The following is a 23,111-nucleotide window of genomic DNA, read 5'->3' as shown; positions in this document are numbered from 1 at the left end:
TCCCTTAACTCCTCTAGATGTCGCGGTATGTAACCACTTCAACATCCCCCCATGCCAAGGCATTGGTAACTTTTGGCGCATCTTATACACCGCAAATTTCTACAACAAAACCAATTCCCCCAAAATCCAACTCTGCGACATAATAGCTCATTACTATATAAAGAAAAGTACCAAATTTGGTAGCGTAGGATACCAATCCTTTTGTACCCCTCCACAGAAAAAGTCCTTTGTCCTCCACATTACTACTTCTGACAAAGTATGGCATTATTATCCGTTATATGTGTCCGGTAGTTTTCTATCCGCAGATCTTTCCTCTAACGTTTCTCTAAGGCATCTCAGTTTCCTTTCTAGTGGTACGTAACATCTTTTGGTTCGCAGTGCCTTTTCCTAACTAGCTTTTAACTCATCTTTCTTCTGTGACACAGGTTGGAGCCCTGATTCGCGATCTAAAATTTACACCGGCGTCTCATCAGCAATTTTCCAAAGGCTCCGTGATTTAGGAAGTGCCCAGTGTGAAGTTCTTGGTATAGATACATACAAGGGCAACCCTCTTCTCCTTGATCCTTCATTGAAAATAATAGGTAACTATCAAGGTCCGCTCTACCGACCAGCACCACCCAAAGAAAGACTTCCCAAATCCTCCCCTCGCCCTAAAAAAAAAGCCTTCAAGTCCTTCAAGTACACCAACAAGATATCTCACTCCAAAGCCGTTGCCCAACGAGCTGCCGCTTAATCTCATACCGCTACACCTAATACCGCCCCCTCTTCCTACTCTGCCGCGGCGGATTGGGAAGACGACTTTACTCAACCCTCGTCCGCGGTATCTGACGCTGCCATGGCTATAAATAAGCTCAAACTTTGGGAAAGTGACTCGGACGGTAAGGATGCCCCCGAAGCTGCAGCCAAGAGTCCTCCAGCCAAAAAGGCTAGAACCGCCGCTCTTGCCTTCACTGAACCCGCATCTGTATCGCTGCGACCAACTGGTCCTCCACGACGTCCTGGTAAAGAACCCTACCCATCTGGGTCTTTGCCATCCGGGGCCATTGACATATGGCGCCCTCAATTCAGGGCCAGGGAACGGGATGTAACAACTCGTGACTCGGCCCTAGAAAACACCGCTATTGCGGCCTCTCTTTTCTTCAGCTCGCATCTTCCGAAAGACCAAGCATATGGAGATTCTGGTTCGTTTGCTTCGCACAGAGCTTCCATCTACCACGGCTGGGAAAAGGTATAAATTTTCCCTTGCAAAATAACTTTTCATTTGTACTGTTTAGTAACCAATCCTTCTTTGCAGTTGAGTTTGGACATTGGCTACGTGGTCCGCGACCTAACCAACACACTAGAATCGCTGGAGACAGTGAAGCATGAGATCGAGGCCCTGATGGCTGGAAGGCTAAGTACGCCGCTTTGGAGAAAGATCGTGACGATCTTCGTATAATAGCCGTGAAGAACCAAAAGGTGCTCCAGCTGGCTGAAGAAAAACATCGCGACTATGTGTCCGGTGTTGCCTCCAAACTCGAGGGCCAAAAAGCGGCGGGTAAGATTGCAATTCAAGCCGCTGTAGACAAGGCTGTGGCAGAGGCTGCTGATCGATTTCATAGTCTAGCCGAGAAGAAGATAAGCCGTGAACTTAAACAGCAGCTAGAAGCTCTCACTGCGTCTGGCCGTCTTCTTCCGGTTCCCCCTCCAGCCGCGGATATGCCAGCCTCTGTTCCCCTGCCCGCTCCCCGTCTGGACCCTTCTCTCGCTGATGCTGCTACTCAAGGGATGACTCTACCCACAGACGGGGTGGTTGCCTCTCCCATTGATTTGGATAACGATCCTCCTTCCTCTGGTGAAGGGGATTTGGCGCCCACCAAAAAAATGCAAGAAAGAAGGAAGCAGTAACACATTTAGCTTCATCTCTTTGTCTAATCTAAACTTGTGTTTTTGTGGTTGTTGTAATCCTTCTACTATGACTAATTGCCCATTTTGTATTATATACTTCGCCTGTATTTCTGGGTACACCCAGCAGGCTCTTAATATCAGTCGTTAGCAAATCTATTTCCCTTGAATGTACTTTTTCTTCTTTATCGTTGGCGTTCTTTTTGTTTTATCTAAGTTTGCTGCATAATTAATTTGGATATTCAGTCTGCAAAGGCTCCTCTTCCGCTGTCTTTAATAAGCCGTGGAGTCCAATGGGGCATCTCATTTTGCCCCAAGTTTTATTCATACGTTGCGTTCGCGAAGGACTTGTCTTTGATTGGCGTGAAGCTTGGTTGGGGCAGCTCATTTTGCCCCCAGTTTGATTCGGACATTTCGTCCGTGAAGGGCTCATCCCCCCCGCTGTCTTTGAACGGCTGTGAAGCCTGATAGGGGCAGCTCATTTTGCCCCCAGTTTGATTCGGACATTCGTCGAGCGAAAAAATCCTCCCCGTTGTCTTTGAGCGGTGTGAAGCTGATAGGGGCAGCTCATTTTGCCCCGGTTTGATTCGGACGTTTAGTCGGCGAAGGGCTCGTCAGCGCTCTTTGAATGGCTGCATGAAGCCTAATGGGGGCAGCTCATTTTGCCCCCCTGTTGATTCGGACGTTTGGTCCGCGAAGGGCTCCTCCCCCCCGCTGTCTTTGAATGGCTGTGAAGCCTGATAGGGGCAGCTCATTTTGCCCCCAGTTTGATTTGGACATTTAGATCGCGAAGGCTCATCCCCCGCTGTCTTTGAGCGGTGTGAAGCTGATAGGGGCAGCTCATTTTGCCCCGGTTTGATTCGGACATTTCGTCCGCGAAAGGCTCCTTTGTCTTTGAATGGCTGTGAAGCCTGATATGGGCAGCTCATTTTGCCCCAGTTTGATTCGGACGTTTCGTCCGCGAAGGGCTCGTCCCCCCGCTCTCTTTGAATGGCTGTGAAGCCTAATTTTGCCCCCCTGTTGATTCGGACGTTTAGTCCGCGAAGGGCTCATCCCCCCCGCTGTCTTTGAACGGCTGTGAAGCCTGATGGGGGCAACTCATTTTGCCCCCCTGTTGATTCGGACGTTTCGTCCGCGAAGGGCTCATCCCCCACGCTGTCCTTGATTATCCTCTATTCATGCTATTGCGCCAGGAATACATTCTTTGTTTCATTGACTTAGAATTCCGCACACAACAACATATATACATTTAAACAAAATATTCTTGTCCCACTGAAAGCTACACACTACTTCTTTCATGGAATTTTTTCAGCATTCTTATATTCCATTGTTTCTCAATCGTTACCCCTGCCGGTGTCTCTATTTTGTAAGTGCACGAAGTTCCGCCCATTTGTCGCGACACATACGGTCCTTCCGGTTGGGTCCTAGTTTGTCGTCATTCTCCTTTTTAGTGGCCGGAGTAACCGCCCAGCACACCAAGTCCCCAATCCTGAATCCCCGCGGCTTTTACTCGTTTATCATATTGTCTCAGTAGCCTTCTATGATACTCCTCGGTCATTATCACGGTGTATCTCTTTTCCTCAATTATATCCAACTCGATTGGCTAATATATTTTCATTAAGACCCATTTCACGGCTCGGTTCTTGTCGTTTTCTCTATCATTTCCACGGTATGATGCCTCTACTCCATATGCCATTGCGAATGGTGATTCATTCGTCGAAGTCCGCGGTGTAGTACGATAAGCCCATAAAACATGATTCAATTCATCAGCCCACGCTCCTTTTCGGTCTTCCAATTTTCTCTTTAAATTGTCCATGATGATTTTGTTTGATGCCTCGGCTTGACCATTCCCCTCCGGATTGTATGGCACCGAGAACCCTTGTTTCACTTTGTAGGCTTGAAGGAATTGACGTACCTTTCCCCCAGTAAATTGTGTTCCATTATCTGCAATGATTGTATGGGGCAAACCGAATCTGCATATTATGTTCTCCCAGAGGAACTTCTTCACATTTTCTTATTTGACTTGTTGTAGTGCCACTCCCTCCACCCACTTGGTGAAATAATTAGTGGCGGCCAACATAAATCTTCTCTTGCCGCTTGCCATGGGCAAAGGCCCTACGATATCCAGTGCCCACATGGCGAACGGCCACGGACTAAACACATTATGCAGCGGCTCTGCAGGGGAATGGATTAGTTGTGCAAACCTTTGGCATTTCTCACAAGTTGTTGCATACTCTGTTGCATCCTTCTTCATATGAGGCCAAAAATATCCCTGCGATATCAATCTATGGGTTGTGGTTCGACCCGCTGAGTGACTTCCACAATCACCTTCATGTACCTCGGCCAACACTTCTTGCACCTGCTGTGGCCCTATGCATCTCAATAGCGGTCCGCTGAAACTCTTCCTGTACAAATCTCCATCTAACAGAACATATCTCTGACTGACCTGCTTCATCTTTCGTCTCTCCTTGGTATTTTCTATCTCTGCTCCCATAAGAAAAGTTTTAATAGGCGTCATCCATCCTGCCTCCTTTTCAATGGTGAGACACACACCCTCAGTTTCTGATGTACTAGGCCTGCTCAAAACTCTTACTTCAATAGAACGACCCTCTGTTCCTGGAAGCACAGCGGCCACAAATGCTAACGCGTCAGCATGTCTGTTTTCACCGTGGCCCAAATGGGCAAATTGAATCCTTTTGAACTTGCTGTCTTTTTGTCGAAGAACCTCTAAATATCGTGCCATCCTTGGACAACGCACCACAAACCCCCCATTCATCTGACAAATAACCAAGTTAGAGTCAGAGAACACCGATAGCTCGGTTACTCCCAGATCCTGTGCCAAATTTAAACCTGCTATCACTGCTTCATATTCAGACTCATTATTAGAAGCCGCAAATCCCAGTTTCATTGATAACTCCAACCATGTGTGATTCTTCAGCTCGACTAGTAGAGATGTAAAAATAATATGCGAGAGGCTGACCAAGGTTAGGAGTTCGATTCCGTAGAATTTCAGTTTCATTGATAACTCCAACCTTGTGTTGTCAGGAGTCACCAAAACCACGCCAATCCCATTTCCGGTATCTGTGGTTGATCCATCTGCGAATACTCTCCATCCATTGCGCATATCCCAAGGGTCCAAGGGATCACGTCTAGATTCTTCCTCCTGATCCATGACCATTTCCTCTCCCCAAGTGGGATCCTCGGCCGGAAATTCTGCTAGGAACTCCGCCATGGCTTGCGCTTTTTCCGCTGTTCTAATCTGATATTGGATTTCGTAACAACTAAGCATCACTGCCCATTTCAACATTCTTCCTGACTTTTCTGCCTTCAACGCTTGTTTGAGGGGCAGATTTGTTATCACTACCACTGAGTGTGCCTCGAAATAGGGTTTCAATTTTAATGCAGAGAAAATCAACGCTAAGGCATACTTCTCAATTCTACTGTATCGCGTCTCAGCGACTAGCATGGTTTTACTCTGAAAGTAAACTGGCTTCTCTATCTTTTCTACAACACGCACCAGGACTGAGCTTATCGCGTACTCTAAAACCCCCCAAATAAAGATATAATCTCTCTCCTTCCTCTGGCCACGATAGCAAAGGGGCTTTCCCTAAATAAACCTTCAACTCCTGAAAGGCTTCCTCACACTCAGTGGTCCATCGAAAATCTGGCGTTTTTCTCAACAAGCGATACAACGGTCTGCATTTGTCCGATGATTTAGATATAAATCTGTTCAATGCTGCGACTCTTCCTGCCAACCGTTGCACTTCTTTTACACTCTGAGGGGACGGCATCTCCACTAGGGATCTAATCTGCTCGGGATTGGCTTCTATTCCACGATACGTGACTATGTAACCCAAGAACTTCCCCGAAGATACCCCGAATGTGCATTTCTCTGGGTTCAGTTTCAGACTATGCTTCCGGAGTATGTGAAAGGTTTCTTGGAGACCCTTCAAATGTTCCTCTTCCGACATGCTTTTTTCCACGATATCATCAATATATATTTCCATGCCCTTCCTAATCTTGTTTTCGAACATTTTTTCCCCCAACCGCTGAAATGTAGCCCCCGCATTCTTCAAACCAAAAGGCATTCTTGTATAACAATAAGTACCTCCTTCCACCACGAATGTAGTAGTCTTTTTCTTGATGCGGGCTGAACATCGCGACCTGGTTATATCCCATGGAAGCATCCATGAAAGAGAATACTTTGAAACCAACAGTTCTATCTACTAACTCATCCACTCGCGGCATAGGATAACAGTCTTTAGGGTACTCTTTATTTACGTCTGTAAAGTCAACACACATTCGGACCTTGCCGTTCTTTTTTGGAACCGCGACCACGTTGGACAGCCACTCAGTACATTCTACATCCCTGATTATCCCCGCATCCCTAAGCCGTATAACTTCCTCATGAATCCCTTCCGCGTATTTGGGTCTTACGCTTCTCATCTTCGCCTCTTCAGGGCTTAGACCACCTTCCTTCATATGCAAGTGATGGCAAGCGAACTCTGGATCTATCCCTGTGATATCTTCAATCACCCATGCAAATATGTCAGCATTCTCGATTAATAATTGTGCCAGTTTGATTTTCCATTTCTTTGGCAAGTCCGACCCGACCGAAGTAAACTTCTCTTCCTCTCCCACCCCCAGGTTCACGATCTCAATCTCATCCAAAGTTTTCGGTCTCTGAGGAGACTCACATCCTTCAGTCAAGTCCGCCTCCTGTAATTGCTACACTTCTCCCTTATCATTCGTCGGTTTTTCACCCCCTATTCCACGAACCATACTTTTCACCGTCACTTGGTGTATATTACGAAGCGGTGACTGATCCCCTTTATTTCATTACACCCCGGCGGGGAAGCGGATCACCTGATAATAGGTCGACGGAATAGCCGTCATTTCATGAATCCATCTTTTCCCTAGAATGGCATTATATTAGGACCCAGTATCTACCACCATAAACCTGGTGAATACCGTCGTCGGACCTACTGTTACTGGCAACGTTACCTCCCCCATAGGCTTTGTCATGCTACCATTGAAGTCATACAAATTAGTCTGAGAAACCTTCAACTGATCCCTGTCTATGTTCATCTCTTCCATGGCCCCTATAAACAACATGTCTACTGAACTTCCGCAGTCTATCAACAATCGCTTCACTAGATAATTACCCATTGCTATGGTAATCACCAAAGCATCCTCATGATGCGAAATCACTGATTCCAAGTCTTTCGGAGTGAACATTATGTTTCCTTCGGCAATCGCGGTTCCTAAAACTAACCGCGTCGTGCTTGCCACCTCATTTACATATTGTAAGCTCGTTGTCCTTCTCATCTTGTCACGGTGGGCATTCCTCCCGAGTCTCTCCACTGTAAATGACATTTATTGTTCCCAAGATCCTAGCGGGAGCCTGTCCTCTCTCCGCATGACGAACCTCCGCGACATACTCTCTAAGCATCCCCTTCTCAATCATTCTTTCCACCGGCCACTTCAAAGCATAACATTTCGTTAGTGGCGTGGTTTCTAATCGATGATAGGCACAAAAGGTTTCCCCTCAATCTCTCCGGGTGTATTCCGCGGTCCTTCATAATGCTGCAACCCCTTGATAAGTGGCAAGATTTCCTCTAATGGCCTATTAAGAGGTGTTTGTTCTATCTCATGGTACGGCTTTCTTTCGCGAATATCTCTCCTATTTCGATCTCCCGTTCTGTCGGGTCCACGCCTTTCCCCTCTGTTGGATCCCCCTTCTCTCTCTTCTCTCTTTCCCCTATCTCTTCTATCATCTTTATCCACCGCCTGTACTGCCTTCCCCGATCTCTTTTGTTCCCTCGCATTTCTTTGCATTATGTCCTCGTACCGAATATATTTTTCTACCTTTGGGTACAGAGCGTGCAGAGTGGTGATTTCGATTTTGGACACCGATTCGTGAACCCTAGTCCCCTGCTTCAAGCCGTGCTGAAATGCAATGACCGCTGTATGTTCCTCCAGATTCTCCACCCTCAGGATCTCTTCTTTGAATCTGCATAGAAACTCCCTTAATGACTCCGCTGACCTCTGTTTGATGTTAAATAATGTCGCGATATCCACTACCCTCCACTTCTGGTGGATGAAATGGTCCACGAAGGCACGCTCTAGCTCTTCAAATCTACTGATGCTCCGCGAAGATAAGCGGTAATACCAATCCGAGGCGCCCCCCTTAAGGCTTGCAGGGAACATCATGCAACACAGTCCATCATACTTATTTTCCTGCCACAATGGCATCTGTTGTCTAAAATGATGCAAATGATCAGTTGGGTCGCCCTTCCCATCATACCTTTCAAATCTTGGTTGATGAATCTCTTAGGTACCTCACGAATTCCATATCGAATCCGCCCGGTGGATTCTTGTTGAGGTTAGCAACCTCCTTTTGAGCTGCACTTTGGTTCACTTTTTTCAACCGCCGCGGTTCATTTCTCTATCTTTTCGATCATGGCTCTGTACTACTTCCGGTGATGCCCTCTAATCGTATCTACTCCCCGAGACTGGTATACCTCATTTTCCCCTTCCATCTCACTGCCCCGACGATCCCCATGTTCCATGTCATCTTGTGCGGTGTCTCTTTCCTTTCTCAACTCATCGTTCTCGTTTCTTAACCTGACTACTTCTTCTTGCATAAGTCTGGTGGCGTCTGCCGCCACATCAGATATGTCTTCCTCTCCACCCACCTCTCTTTCTTCACTCACTTCTTCCTCTACTACCTCTCGAATAATTTCTTTTCTAGGTCTTCCTACCCCCTTTTTTGTTATGGTGGCCATTTTATCTCGCTCTTCCCCACAGACGGCGCCAAAATGTATACTCAAAAAATTACAATCACTCTCTTTTTCTCGACCTCTTTTCTCCTCCCTCTCTCCTCTTTTTATACTCTCTCTTTTTCCTAACTCCCTCTCTCATCAGGCTTGTTCATTTCCACTCCATCCCTTGCCTCCTAGCTCTCCACCTGTCCCACTCCCTATATGGCAGTTCTCGGCAGTTCTCGGCAATTAGGTTACCGCGGACTTGATCCACTGCATCAGGTTTTCTCTTCACAATGCTGCGTACGACCCTTTTGTACCTCTGACTCCACATGTCATCAATAGGTCCTATACACATGCCAATTACATTAAGCCATGTCTTGGATCTTCATGATCAATCATGAACTACTTCCATTATTAATAGTCGCAGATTTTTGTCCCGGATTAGGAACGTTCTTGTACTTGTACAACATTTGCGAGGTTATATAATACACAAAGTTAGTGCAACCTATTACAACCAACAGCCAAAACACATTATCTATTCTCCCTTCATTTATATTATTTGGTAACCAACCAGTAACCCTTTGAATCAAATCTATCAAAGATGTACTTAAATAGTACCCAACGGCAATTACCAATGAGATCATAGCGATTCGCGGTGCTTGAAGGGATCTTGGAAATTCTTGGTAATACAATGCTACCCGACCGGGGAAAATGAAAGGCTTCACCAACACCAACAACCGCGGTGGTGGTACTAACCGAAAGTGGACATTGGCACAATTGAATTTTGGTGTGTGAGGTTGTGGGATCGAACCTTATGAAGTCTCCTCGATTCAATTAGAGTGACAAAGCCATGCCCGCAATGTTGAGTACATGACCGATTCCAATACGTTGGAGCGGCCTCGAGGCGGCATGCCAACTTTTGCCGGATAGGAAAGAGATAGCGATCCATGAGAGAGTGAGATGGCAATAGATAATAGGATCGAAAACAATAAAAATGCCATTTGGGATATTAACGCGTGTGGTCGAGGTGGCCGGTCCATCGTAGGAGTGAAGGACCGAGTCGCTTTGTATAGCTAATGGGGTGCTTAAGAAAATACTAGTTGACCACATGGACCAAAATATCGCCGATATATCCGATATATCGCCGATATATATCGGTATTTTGGTACACCGACATCGATATTTCCGACATATATCCATCGAATATAGAATCCTTTTTTTCCGATATATATCGGAATTTCCGATATGAAACTTTATATCGCCGATATAATCGATATTTCCGATATAATCGATATATATCGGTTGACTTTTTGACCATTTTAAAATATAAATCCGATATTTTCAATATATTTCCGATATATATCCGATATTTCCGATATTATATTTCCGATATATCCGATATTTGCGATATTTTAAATAGTTTGGACTGGTTACCAAAAAAATGGATATATCCGAAATATCCGATATATCCGATATATATCGGTTTTTGGGTACACCGATATATTCATCGATATCGATATTTTGGGCCTTGGTTGACCATAAAGGGAAGATCCTTATTAGGCTCTTGAAATCTTCAACTTGTTGCACTGTGCACAGGCTCCATGATTCGGTTGGTGGCCCATCTTGTGCTTCATTTTTCAGTGCTGCACGGTTTAAAAACCTGCATGAATTGCACAAACTTGGTAAGTTAATTAGTTTATTGGTAATCTTGCTTTTGATTTTGCAAGTCAGTGACTGATTGCAGTTGAAAGGCGAGTATCTAATTCCTACATTCGACGAAAATAAATTTTGAAAAGAAAAATAAATAGAATAAAGATCCACTTTCTCAACTAAAAAAAAAAACTAACGAACGTAAAAAGAAAGGTTGGTCGATAGCGTAACAAAATTTTGTGAACCAGATGTTCGTACGAATTAAAATAAATACGCCTCCATACTTATTGTGCACACGGATGAGATGCCTTCAGATATAACGAAGAATGGATTAATAAAGGTTAAAGAAGACTTGGTAAAGGAGGGATAACAGAAAATTAACATAATAGGCCATTATTGTTTCTATGTGATGAACAACACTCACAAGTCCATGTACCCTAAATGTGGAACACTATGATGGCGTCTTCAATACATATAGCACCTATGAGGCTTGGTAGCTCAGTTGATTAAGTAATAGCTTAAGTTCGAAATTTCTTACAAATATTACATAATAAAAAACAGATAAATAAGTGTCCTTGTATGTCCTTAAAAGAGTAAATGGTACCTAATTGCGTAGTAAATAAAATCATTTGCTATAGAAGACTTTAGTACTCTATAACTTTTGAAAATATTTAGAGGGTTAAAGGCAATATTTAGAGGGTTAAGATATACCCACACTGGTTACATTAATTGAAAGACCTTAGCCTGAAGGCTCAACAACCCTAAGGAAACCTAATCCGAAAGCTCTCGCCGATGTACCATTTTGAGTGGACCCAACTGTCTATGCTTGTCCATGGAGACTTGCATCTCCCATGAGGAGAGGAGTACACAACCAATTGAACTCAACAATTCTCATTGAGGATAGAAATACATTTGACTAATCAACTTAGAGTTCCACCTATTGGAAATATTACTTTAATTATATTAATAACTAAACGCTAACTGATCTCTTAAGATTATCGTTATGGCTTACATGGACAAGTTTCTTTGCCTATATGTTGCACGGACCTTAACGCGGACATCGCGATGCGGGACACGCATAACCGCGGACGCGGCGACTTCGGTTATATCTCAAAAAGATAGGACGCGGACGCAGCAAAAGACGCGGAAATTAAATTAATTAATATTTATAATTTTATTTTATATAAATTGAACATTAAAAACTAAATTAAATGTATCAACATTCATAAATTCAAAACTATTAAAGATAAAGAGCCACAAAATTAAGTTTAATATTTCCTAATCAAACTTTAAAAACATGTCATAAGTCTCAAGTCTTAACAAAACAAAAAATGAAAAAATTGAGTTTTTTAATATTATTTTGATTTATTTTATATTTTTTTTGAGTCAAAATCCGCGTCCTGACCATGTTGACTGCGTCCTGACTGTGTTTTGACCCGCGTCCGGTTTAGTTGATTGCGTCTTGACCGCATCCGATGCGCGTCCATGCCGCGTCCGCCGACACAACCCATTGGTAGGTGCTTCCTTGTTTTAGAGGTTGCTGCCCAAGAAGCAAGACTACTAAGGTAGCTTATCATAGGGTGGTGGCTATCCCAAAAAAAGCTAAGGTAGCTTATCCATGCTACCAAACAGGCCCTAACGATTTGATTAGTCCAGGTGAGTACATCTCTTAAGATTTTCTTGAGCAATAAAATACACATAACAACAGTTGTATGCATGCGAGCATATATAATTAAATTGAGAGTTAATAGTGAGTTTTAGAACTTAAGTTCTTACCGAAAGCTGGATGTTGGAGCTTGAACTGCCAACTTGGTTTCAGCACTAATATCTCCATGGTAGTAATCCTTGCTTTCTGACGATACAGACAGTACTTTTTTCTTCTGGATGGTAGCTACTACAACACGAGCTAAGTTTGTAAATGGACTTCCCCTTGGTTTAATGTGACGATAATATCGCTTACCCATAAGGAAAACAGCAAGGCCAACCGTATTAATCGCCAAACACAAGCCAAAGCCCAAACCCCAACCAACATTGTCCTCAACGTAGACAATGGCAATGATGCCTATAACTGAAGCCAAATATAAAGTGAAGAAGTACCAGTTGAAGAATGTTCCTTGGTCTTTGGCCTTTTCAAATTGGTCTGCACCCATGGTCGCAATTGTAAATCTTGTCCCACCCATCCCCAGAGCAACTAGTGTTATGGCACTATAGAGGATCGCAAACTGGAACTGGGACGGAGTTTCACACGTCTCTAACAAACCTTTGTTACAGAGTTGAGGCCTTAATGATTGGAGGCTTGCAGTTAGTGTCAATAGAACGAGACCCTGCAAATAATATACAGGGCAAACTAAATAAATGTCATTAAAAAGTACAAGCAAATTAAGCACATATCAGCTATTCTTCAACGAATCTATTTATGACTTGTGAGCGCCGCTAGTCTGAAGAGTAAAACACAAGTTATAGTTAATTAGTCAGTCTACTAAGTACTACCAGCAAAGATATAAATGATGAAGCTGATACAACAATGAAATTGCCCAGGAATGAATCAGCGATGATAGCTCCAACTATAGGAAAAAAGTTGGAGGAACCATTGACAATGTTGGATATCTGTGCTGCTTCGATATTCTTGATATTGAAACGTTCTATTAGATATACGGTCAAGTTTGTATTCCACCCAGAAGCAGCAATAGTTAAGCCCATCAACGTAACTGCGCGCAGCCACCACCAACATAAAATAAGCACGTACAAAATACTACTCTATATACATACATATGATGTTTGCTTCAAAGTATGTAGAAGAGGAATGGAATGGGATGGAGAGACCTGCGACAAAGGGGAAGGTAGTCCACCCCCCTTGTTTTTGGCTGATGACGCATGTATTGGGTGCTTCTTCATCAGGAACATTTAGATGATGGCCAGGAGGCTTATTATTTCCGTTGAGTGGCAGCTCTGTGGTTGCCATTTTTGTCTCGGTTGTTCAGTATAGTTGGAAGAAGAAGAATATAACACCCCGTGTTTTATTTCGTTTATTTTCATAATAATAATAATAATGGGAAAAAAATATAAATAAAAATAGGATAAGTGAGTGGAAATAGGAGACGTGGGTATGGGATAAACTCTCTTCCCTGTTTCGGGGGGGTTTTGTTTTAAACAGAAAGAAAACAGAATAGAGTTTTCTCACGGGAGTTTCTGGGGGAAAAACCCAGCGAGAGTTTTACACAGAAAAACGGGATCTTGCCGAAAGAAGAAAAGGAAGAGTTTTATTCTGAGATCTAGCTGGTTCGGAGCGCGCTAAAGGTGAGTAGATAGTTTTCTATTTCACGAAATATGTTAATTATTCTGGTATTAATATTAGATCCCCGCTTTTTGGTAAAACTTTCGTTATTAGAACCGATTAAAATCATTGAAAACTTCGGAAAAATTGAGATTGAATTTGTTGGACCGAGGGTCGTTAATGGCGCTTGAGCCCTCGCTACCAAAACCAAACGATGGTCGCATATATGTTTTGGAAGTGTTGGTATTTTTTTTTTTTGTTATAATCTTGTTATGTTGATTGTATAACCGATTAGAGGTAGTGGGTGATGTCGGGCGTGGATAGCTTCGGACAGAGCGTCAATGGTCGCCAAGGCTACAACCAAGAAATCGGCAGTTATTGTGTTGAGCTAGTTTGGTTGAAACTATAAAATTGTGTTATGTTTTGATTGTGTAATGGAGGTTGGCGGTACATTGAAGCTTAGAAGCTAGTTGTTAATGGCGCAACAAAGAAATTTCATGATGAGGTTATGTGAACATTGGTTGTTTTGGTTTTGATACATGTTAGAATGATGATTGATGTCGGGTAAAAGGTTTGATAGTTGGGTTAATGTGTATGGTTGGGGTCTTTGTTGGGAGCTTAGCCACCATTAATGGCCGTAGATCGCGATTTTTTCAAAGATAAGGAAATCGTGATTTGTTAGTATAGATAGGTAGGGGTTTGAAAATGGATCAAAACCATTTGGGTTCTTTTGGAGATGGATGGCGGTGGTGGCTATTGTGGTGGTGGAAGTTTGGGGAGGAAGGAGATGAACAAGTGAAATTGGTTTGGGCTTGGGCCAAAATCGTGTGGGCTCTTATGTTTTAACTTTTGGACTTTTAGTTTTTGGGCTTAAGTTAGACTTTGGGCCTTTGGGTTAAAAGAGTTTGTGGACTCTGACTTTGACTGCTGACCAGAGTGGACTTTGACTTTGACTTTGACCAAAGTTGACTTTGACCAGTTACCTAAAATTATGATTTGGTCTTATAGGATAAGTCTAGGACTATTAACGTGTTTGGCCTTAGGCTAGGACCTTTATATATACGTGTGTACGCGTATTAAATATTATGTGATTTTGCAGTATTTTATGATATGCAACGTTATGACACTTAGACATTCATGAAATTAATAACGCGTAAACAAAAAATACATGAATCAAGATATTTCTTCGTTCTCTGAAATAATATATACAATAAATTTCAATAATGTGTAAACAAAATTTACCACCTCTTTTGGAACTCTCCACGCCTAAAATTTCATAATTGAGTTTTATGACTGTTGATGTCATATGTTAGGTGGGCATTTATTGAATGTGCCATAAATGGCCCGTTAGCGTTATATAGGGGTATTCATTGAATGTGCCATGAATGACCGATTGTTTGGACCCCCTAGAGAGGAACTAAGGTATTAAGCCTTGCGGGTTAGTTGTATTCTTTGATTATCGCGAAGTGTTTGGGTTACTTTTGAATGCATAGGATATCTACATATGTTATATGCAAGTTCTAACTTTCTTTGCAGGAGGGTAGGACTTAATAACATTTTTTGTCTTGAGGGACGCCGGTCCTACTCTTAAACAAAGAATGAATATCGGTAAGTTTTAATTCCGGTATTTAGATATTAAAACGAAGTTATTATAATGAGCTATATAATGGAAGTTTTCTTTTGGGAAGAAGCTATGCGGTTGAAACGATGAACTTCCGTCTTCCAAGTGCGGAATGATTAAGTTATGATAGAGTTAAAGTGTTAGTGGGATAAGAAAAGTTTTGAATGTTTATATGTGTTTAGTCTACTCATACCAGCAAATTCAATTTGCTGACCCATGTTTGCTTTGTTTTGGCAACGTGGGTGTGTTCTTGGGAACATAGGTGGAAGGCAGTGGAACCGCGGCGTGTGATTTGGATTCTTGCCTGGAGCAGTCCGGGAGTTTATTTTTATTAGGTCTGTTTTATTAGACGGATGTAATAACGTAGGTTACATTTTTATATGACATGAGAATATGATGTTGAGGACCTATTATTCAATTCTTAGAATGTTATAGTGATGATTTTTGGATGGGAAATAGACTTTCATAAAGTAATAAAGAGAATTTTGGAGATTTTTGTTGTTAAGTTGATCCTGTTGTGATGTGGGTTTTAGGTTTTGACATGTGTTGTATCCCCCCGTCATAGCCTGGGTTTTTAGACAATTGAACCAAGTGATGGTTGAGATATTTATATTTCAATTATTCATTTATTTTAATTGTTTAGAAATTCGGGCTGTGACATTTATTTTGGTATCAGAGCTTAGGTTAGCCTAGATTTGGAAGGTCTAGGTGATCCTCGGAATGTGGTGATTGATTGGGTGTGTTTGAGTTTAAGATGTTTGGTGTACTAATAGAAGTCCGTTTTGTTTTAAGGTGATGGCTGGAGATGACAATGACGTTACTGGTACTGGAAGTAATACCATATCTGCTGATTTGGGATCAATATTAACTCAGTTGGTGCAAACTATTCAGAGGGGTCAACATGCTAATCTAGGGGATCCTTTTGCTAGAAGAAACAAGGATTTTATAACTTTAGGAGGCCAGAAGTTCAAGGGAGAGAAAGGGGCCATTGATGCTGAGAAATGGGTTACTATGTGTGAGTCCGTGTTTGCTAAGATGCAACTCACTGAGGTGCAGAAGCAGGAGTTGGCTTCTCACCAGTTGGAGGGATCAGCTTTATTTTGGTGGAGGTCTATCAAGGATAATGTGGATGTGGAAACTATGACTTGGGAGGATTTCCAGGTAAGATTTGAGGGAAGGTTTGTTCCTAATCTTTGTTAGGAGCAATTAGCGAGGAATTCTTTAATCTGACCCAAGGAGGGAAAACTGTTACGAGTATGTGACTAAGTTCAATGAACTATCAAGGTATGCTCCTTATCTAGTGGATACCCAAGTAAAGAAAAACCAGAAGTTCATCCGTGGACTAGAGCCATATCTATCGAGTTATTTGATACCCTTTGATTCAGAAACTTTCGATCGTGTGTTAGATTTGGCATTAAGATATGAACAATTGGACAATAGACCCAGAGATGAGAATATTAAAGAGAATGCCCCCAAACAAGCCAGCTTACACCTTATTTCTAGTCAGCCACGTCAAGGGCAGAGAAAAAGTCATCATCACCCATATAATAGGCAAACAAGTAAACATGTGGATAAGGACGCGAGTGCTTCGCTAAAGAGATTTTTGATGGTGATTGTTTGAACTGCGGGGAAGTTGGGCATACTATTCGAAGATGTCCTAAACCAAATGAACTAGTAGGCAAGTGTTATAAATGTGGACAGTTGGGACACTATGCTAAGAACTGCATTGGTTAATGTAGGTATGTTTGATTTTGTTGTTTGCTAGTTTCCTTTATTGGTACTTAGCATGTAAGATTTATCGTATGATTATGAAAATAAAATGCTGGTTATTTTAACGGTTAGTTTCTTATGATTTATAATTGAAATTGTTCAGCATATTATAGTGTTGTTTTCATGACGGAGTTTTCGATTTTAAGTGAGTATTGGTTAAAGAAGAAATTGTTTTTTTTTTAAATTTCATATTTGAGTAAATTGGAATTATCCAAGGAATAAGGAAACCCTTTTGATAAAGGTTGGATTTGAAATATTTGATATTGTCCAAGTTATGTATATCGTTGGTGTGTGATCCAATATACATAACATCTCTTAGTATGCATCGTTGGTGTGTGAACCAGTGTATACTTGCATATCGTTGGTGTGTGAGCCAGTATGCATACCACACATCGTTAGTGTTTGATCCTATGTGATGGTAGAGAGAGTTAGTATGCATAGTTGGTGTGTGAACCAGTGTATACTTGTATATTGTTGGTGTGTGAGCCAGTATGCATGCATCACATTGTAGGTGTTTGATCCTATGTGATGGTGGACATAGTGTAGGCCGTTGATAATATGAATCAGCCTATACGTTTTATATTTTTATTTTCGAACATGTGGTGTTTGTGAGACACTGAGAGAAATGTTGACATATGTGTAAACACTAAGGTGGTGGATAAAACATATGAGTTTTTTTAAACAAATAGTTTTGACAGGGAAGATCGTTAAAAAGGAAATTATAATATGTTTTTTTTTTAACGCTTTGGATTTGTTGGGAAATACTAAGAGTGGAACTAACTGCCTCGGTGTGAGAGGAACTACATTGCCTTCTTAGTATGATTTAACTCGAAGATTATGAGTTTTGATAAATTGAGAAATAATGATAAATTGATAAATTGATAAATTGCCTTCTTAGTATGTCTTGCAAATTGAACAAAACATATGTAATGCATTGGGACATGACAGACACCAGACAGCTAAGTGCTAACACGGTTCAGTATGTACCACAGTATTATGTTCGCTTACCTTTTCAATTGGGCTTTTTGTTAATCATTTGTAACCTTAGGTAGGTCTACTTAATCTCTGATAATGTGGCACCCCAGCTCTCCAAATTTAGTCAATTGCTGTCCAACTTTCATATAATAAGATAAATTCAGATGTCATGCCCACAAATTTAATTGAAAATTAAACGATGATTGACACTGTAGAAATTTTAAACTGCTCTGTTGCAAAACGCGCTACACCAACCAAAGAACTAACACTGTTATTGACTTATTACTTATATATATATATATATTGTTAATCAAGAGAAATAGTAGCGGTGACTTCATGCTGATTGCTGGTATTATTGAGGACGACGACGGGAATCAACACCAACTACTTGGCTGAATGTCTGGGCATACTTGAGGGTATAGAATGTCTAATGATCAAGAATGATTCACTAAATAACTAACAATTACTTGAAAATTGAACTGGAATTCGAGATGAAATGAAGTAGGTTTTATTGAATATCAATGGCGTTTTTTACAATCTCTCTCTTTGCTCTCGTTTTCCAATTTTCCTAGTGGAAAGAAGATAATCATTTTCTTTTCCAGTTTCAGTCTTTATATTGTCCTCCAAATTAGGTTTACTCCAATTAGCTGCTGACACATGTCCATTCTCTTCTTCTCCACTTCTCGCTCATACATACAATATTCAACTTATAGAGAGGTATTGACTCTTATATTGACATCTCGATATAACAAAATAACTTGGCTGAAATATCAGTCACGATATTTGCCCACGACATCATTCTCTTTCAAAATCTTCAAATTTCAAAATAATTTTTAAATTTGAAATTTTCGAGAAGCGGTTATTGTTTGGAGCCCAACAGTTTAGCCCAAAACATAAGTATAAAAGCCACGTTTCATTTTCAATTGAAAAACAAAAACAAAAAAAAAAACACGAGGAAGACAGAGACGCAACTTTTGAAACTATCACTATCAACAGTTACTGTTTGCCAAAATCTGAAATTTTCTTTCAACATATCTTGTTACACTCCTTTGAACAGGTTAGAAAATTAAAACTCTTATCTTATGCATTATTTTTATTTTCATCATATATGTTCTTCTTCTTGATTTAAAATTCTAGGATTAGGGTTAGGGTTTTAAATTCAAACTGTTGAACCTTTTGGATACTATGATAGCTTATAGGGTTATTGAACTTATGGTTTTATCTTGTTTCAGTTATGGCTAGGAGAAAAAGAGAACATTTTGGATCTATGCATTTCTAGCTTCGAAACCGAGGTCTCATGACGAGACGTCAGATTCCACCTCTAAGAATGCCATCACCACCACCTCAACATTTTGATATGTGTATTATAAATAGCATAATATATGATTGTATTGAATATAGCGATAGTAGTACAGTATCGATAGGGATAGGGGATATAGTTTTAATTCAAAATTAATTAATTGTTTCTAGTGATACTCAGATGTCGAGTGGAGATGCTGAGACCGAAGTAAGAGCCAGTCCTCCTCCTCGACCTCAGCATCTCAAAGGAATGTTCAGAATGAACACACTTGGGAGATAACTTATATCGTTGGGGGGTGCCTTGCCACCCCTTCGAAACTTTGAGCTCCGAGTCGGAGCGCGATATCGTAGACGATACTAGCAGATGGCAGTATGGGCTTAATCCATGCTTCCCAAAGAGGCCAAATCTAACCGTGGTTCGAGCAGGCTACGAAATATTGAATGCCATTCTTCTCCGACACTATGCTGGATCGAAGAGAGATACCAAATGGCAAAGTGGTGATATTGATTCCATCATTGTCACCATTGGGCAAATAGCTGCAGGTTTGAGATTTCCTTTGACAAACCTCGACCATGAAGTCCTAAACCATCTTGATATCTCTCTTGGCCGAGGCATGGGCAACTTCTGGAGGTTAATGCACATTTTTAATTATTACAATGCTCACTTGTATAAATATATGTATAGGACTAGAAGTATTCGGTTATCTGACATCATGAATCATTATAGCTTTGTTGAGGGTACTGTGAAGGGAGTGAGAGACCTCAAAAAATATACCAGGTACTTTTACCCTAAGAAAAGAAATACCGATGGTCTGAAAGGTATAATAAGATAAAACCGTGATAGTGATAGGAACTGGCCACTCTATCCCATCATAGTATCTGGGCGATGGGAATCTGCCGATGCCGAGGCCATACCTCCTTTGAAGCACAAAACTTTCAACCTTACAGGTTTGTTAACTAACCCTAATTTATTTTTGATATGGCATATCGGTTTCTCCCTCTGATCCAATTTCATTTTTTCCTTTGTTGCCAGTTCATAAACCTGCCCTTCCAAAGATCCTTGGGAATTCCCCTAGAGTTCTTGTGCTTCTGAAAAGGACTAAAGAAGAAATAAACACGAGGACCGATGCTGATGTTTATGGTAATCCAACTCCTACCGTTGTCTTGGCAGATATTAAAAAATATATGGCACCATTATACGTTCTCAAAGGTGGTGTCTTAAAATTGGATCAGCACCGAGGTTCTAGGAAAACCCCCGATGCTCTGTCCAAGGTTTCTTACAACCTTGTTCTTCTAATACTTTTAGAAAAGATTTTGCTTCTTTAGAACTTCCTCGTAAAACTCCTCAATGCTATTTTCAATATGTAAATAACGGTTTCATCATGACGGAAGATCGATTCCCCAAAATTAAGCAAGAGGTTCCTAATTTCTATAACTATGCTCTTCTACAAGATGTATTTTATCACCATTCTCTGCTTTATACAGATATGTCTGGTAGAATGAGCAACAGTTTGAGTGGTTTCTTGGCCACTCAAAGGCCAGCTAGAGGTAACTCATCGAAAGCTTCTACTCGAGATAAGGGAACTTACTCCAACGCTGAATAGAAGGAAAAGAAAACATACTGCCGATACTACTACCACTGCACCTCCAGCTGCTACAACCTCGGTACCACAGACTCGTCCACCTTCTTCTTCTCAACCAACTACAACCTCTGCTGTGGATTGCGAGCCACAACTTTATCTCGATAGATCTCGTAATGTTTCTACTTCTGCTTCTCTTTTTGCCGAGACACCGATCCTTGGACTTGGTGAGGTTCTCGTGACTAATACAATTCTTCCTCGGGATAGAGCCATGTTGGCCAAGGTGTCAGCGTGCGAATGCTTCAACATTATGTGTGATTCGCTTGAAAAGGTATGCTTCCACCTGTCATTTATACTTGTATAAATCTTTATAATTGTTTCCCAGCTTTTCTACGTACTTATCCTATTTTGCTGACTTTAGATGAAAGTTGCTGCCATGGTACAGTTTGATGTCGACACGGCTTTGTCTGACCAATTTAGAAAAGAGAATGAAACTTTACAGAAAACTCTTGAGGAAGAGAAAAAACGTAGTGCCCTCCTGACTACCCAACTGGCCTCTGCTGAGAGGAGCAAGAAATCAGTTATTGATGAGGCCAAAAAATTGGCTAGCGAAAAGATTGAGCTGCTGAAACAGATGGAGGGTACTTTGCAAACAATTAAAGCAGATCATGAGAGGGAAAAAATAGGTATTTTAGCCGATGTCTATGCTGAGTGGGCTACCAATATTTCCCAAATGGAATACTGTGTTAAAGTGATGAGGCCAAAAAATTGACTAGCGAAAAGATTGAGCTGTTGAAACGGATGGAGGGTCCTTTGCAAACAATTAAAGCAGATCATGAGAGGGAAAAAACACGTATTCTAGCCTATGTCGATGCTGAGCGGGCTACCAATATTTCCCAAATGGAATACTGTGTTAAAGTGATGAAAAGCTTTAGACCTCATCTGCCCCAAGAACTAATCGACCAATATAAATTGAATACTGGTGATGATCGTGCTTAGCATATTGTCGGCACTAGAGGGTATTGATTTTGACACTATAATGGGAATCTAAAATCTAAATTGCTCCAATTGTGGATAACTTGATACACATTTTTTCTTCTAACTGGTTTTAAGCCTCGTGCATTTGCCACTGTACATGGAAGGATAAATTAAAATTTCTGTAAATATGAGAAAATGGCTGTGTTGCTTCCACCTCCAAAGCATAGTGGATCCACAGATCCACAACCACTCTTCCTGTAATAATAATAAAACACACTAATATTTTTGCTGTCAGAAGCATGTATACAATAATAAAAGCAATTTTTCGATTTTGAGTTCAAGATCAATATCAAGACGATTGATATATGGAAGTAGGTTACAAATTAACTTAGAGATGGGAGGTTTTAAGCTGTTAAGCTAATTTGGTGCTTTGGCGAAACCCAACGTACTTTTTTATTGAGAGAGATAAAAAAAATATATATTTCTGATAAATGAAAAAATATATGTGAAAGTGAGTATTTTTTTCTTCTACTGATATATATATATTTTAACACATGTCAGTTTTCTATTCGCTTGTTACTAGTTGTAAAATGTAAAGTATATAAAGCATATATTTACTTCCTTTTATTAAGGTGTGAAAATAGATTTCTTTTCTATAAGGGGTTTTTTTGTACTATCCCCCCATTGTATGGTTGTGTTTGTGAAAACCTCCCAAAGTAACAATCATCACAAAAGATCTCCCCTTTCGTTTCGATATTGCTAAAGTACCGTTTGCTTTTTTGAAATACCAAATTTACCCTCAAATTAAGTAGTCGTTAAGATTTCACTCCCTTTCATTTATTATCAATGACTTTCTTCATAACCAAAGTCACTCTTCTCACTCTTGTGTTCTAAAATTCTCTCATGGGCGGGGGTTTTGATAAGGTAATTCTAATTCAACTTAATTCATTTCTCATTCTTCCTCCATTATTCATCTTATTATCTTCTTGCATTGGTTCATCTGAACTAGAAAAATGTGTGTATAATCAAAGTTTTTCAATAAGTTTGGGATTTTTTCACAAATAAATTTGGAGGTAAATTTGGTATTTCAAAAAAGCAAACGGTCTATTAGTAGTTTTGAGACGGAATTGGCAGCGGGGTTCTTTTGTGACGATTGTTACTTTCGGGATTTTTTCACAAATGCCACCATACAATGGGGGGTTAGTACAAAAAACCCCTTTCTATAAAGAAAATACGTATTCTCTCGATTTCCTTCATAAGTTTTTGGATTTTTTCCATTGGTGTTACAAAATAGGGTATTTTAACTACAATCC

General features: G+C 40.9%; 4 protein-coding genes across 5 annotated transcripts; 1 reads left to right on the top strand and 3 right to left on the bottom strand.

Annotated features, from left to right (window-relative positions):
* Positions 1-3,898: 3,898 nt before the first annotated feature.
* On the bottom strand, positions 3,899-5,116 carry LOC147474845 (uncharacterized). The gene has a single exon (XM_086585205.1). The coding sequence runs from the start codon at positions 5,114-5,116 to the stop codon at positions 3,899-3,901; it is 1,218 nt and encodes a 405-aa protein (XP_086441331.1).
* Positions 5,117-5,898: 782 nt separating this feature from the next.
* Positions 5,899-7,122, bottom strand: LOC147474844 (uncharacterized). The gene is made up of 2 exons (XM_086585204.1): positions 6,871-7,122; positions 5,899-6,567 (listed from the first exon to the last, which is right to left on the bottom strand). The coding sequence occupies exons 1-2, from the start codon at positions 7,120-7,122 to the stop codon at positions 5,899-5,901; spliced, it is 921 nt and encodes a 306-aa protein (XP_086441330.1).
* Positions 7,123-9,775: 2,653 nt separating this feature from the next.
* Positions 9,776-13,296, bottom strand: LOC147474843 (protein NRT1/ PTR FAMILY 2.3-like). 2 transcript variants are annotated; one of them, XM_086583415.1, is made up of 4 exons: positions 13,125-13,296; positions 12,792-13,009; positions 12,078-12,625; positions 9,776-10,311 (listed from the first exon to the last, which is right to left on the bottom strand). In XM_086583415.1, the coding sequence occupies exons 1-4, from the start codon at positions 13,261-13,263 to the stop codon at positions 9,993-9,995; spliced, it is 1,224 nt and encodes a 407-aa protein (XP_086439541.1). In that variant the 5' UTR covers positions 13,264-13,296; the 3' UTR covers positions 9,776-9,992. The 2 variants fall into 2 exon arrangements, with proteins under 2 accessions (XP_086439541.1, XP_086439542.1); XM_086583416.1 differs by lacking the exon at positions 9,776-10,311 and adding an exon at positions 11,553-11,936.
* Positions 13,297-20,757: 7,461 nt separating this feature from the next.
* On the top strand, positions 20,758-22,133 carry LOC147474842 (uncharacterized). Its single transcript, XM_086584530.1, has 2 exons — positions 20,758-21,151; positions 21,242-22,133. The coding sequence occupies exons 1-2, from the start codon at positions 21,092-21,094 to the stop codon at positions 21,590-21,592; spliced, it is 411 nt and encodes a 136-aa protein (XP_086440656.1). The 5' UTR covers positions 20,758-21,091; the 3' UTR covers positions 21,593-22,133.
* Positions 22,134-23,111: the final 978 nt, after the last annotated feature.

Source organism: Coptis chinensis, chromosome 9 (assembly GCF_015680905.1).
Source record: "Coptis chinensis isolate HL-2020 chromosome 9, ASM1568090v1, whole genome shotgun sequence".
NCBI lineage: Eukaryota > Viridiplantae > Streptophyta > Magnoliopsida > Ranunculales > Ranunculaceae > Coptis > Coptis chinensis.
The sequence above is the reverse complement of the archived record's forward strand: the minus strand, read 5'-3'. Positions and strand labels throughout refer to the sequence as shown.

Bases quoted from the DNA above. Each gene is read 5' to 3' on its own strand.
- LOC147474844 (XM_086585204.1), bottom strand. From the start codon at position 7,122: ATGTTCACTCCGAAAGACTTGGAATCAGTGATTTCGCATCATGAGGAT. The intron at 6,568-6,870 runs GTAGGTCCGACG...GAGTCTCCTCAG, and splicing joins AGGTAACGTTGCCAGTAACA to AGACCGAAAACTTTGGATGA.
- LOC147474843 (XM_086583415.1), bottom strand. From the start codon at position 13,263: ATGGCAACCACAGAGCTGCCACTCAACGGAAATAATAAGCCTCCTGGC. The intron at 13,010-13,124 runs GTCTCTCCATCC...GGCTGCGCGCAG, and splicing joins TACCTTCCCCTTTGTCGCAG to TTACGTTGATGGGCTTAACT. The intron at 10,312-12,077 runs GTAAGAACTTAA...CAATTCATGCAG, and splicing joins GCTCCAACATCCAGCTTTCG to GTTTTTAAACCGTGCAGCAC.
- LOC147474845 (XM_086585205.1), bottom strand. From the start codon at position 5,116: ATGGCGGAGTTCCTAGCAGAATTTCCGGCCGAGGATCCCACTTGGGGA.
- LOC147474842 (XM_086584530.1), top strand. From the start codon at position 21,092: ATGTTGGCCAAGGTGTCAGCGTGCGAATGCTTCAACATTATGTGTGAT. The intron at 21,152-21,241 runs GTATGCTTCCAC...TGCTGACTTTAG, and splicing joins TGTGTGATTCGCTTGAAAAG to ATGAAAGTTGCTGCCATGGT.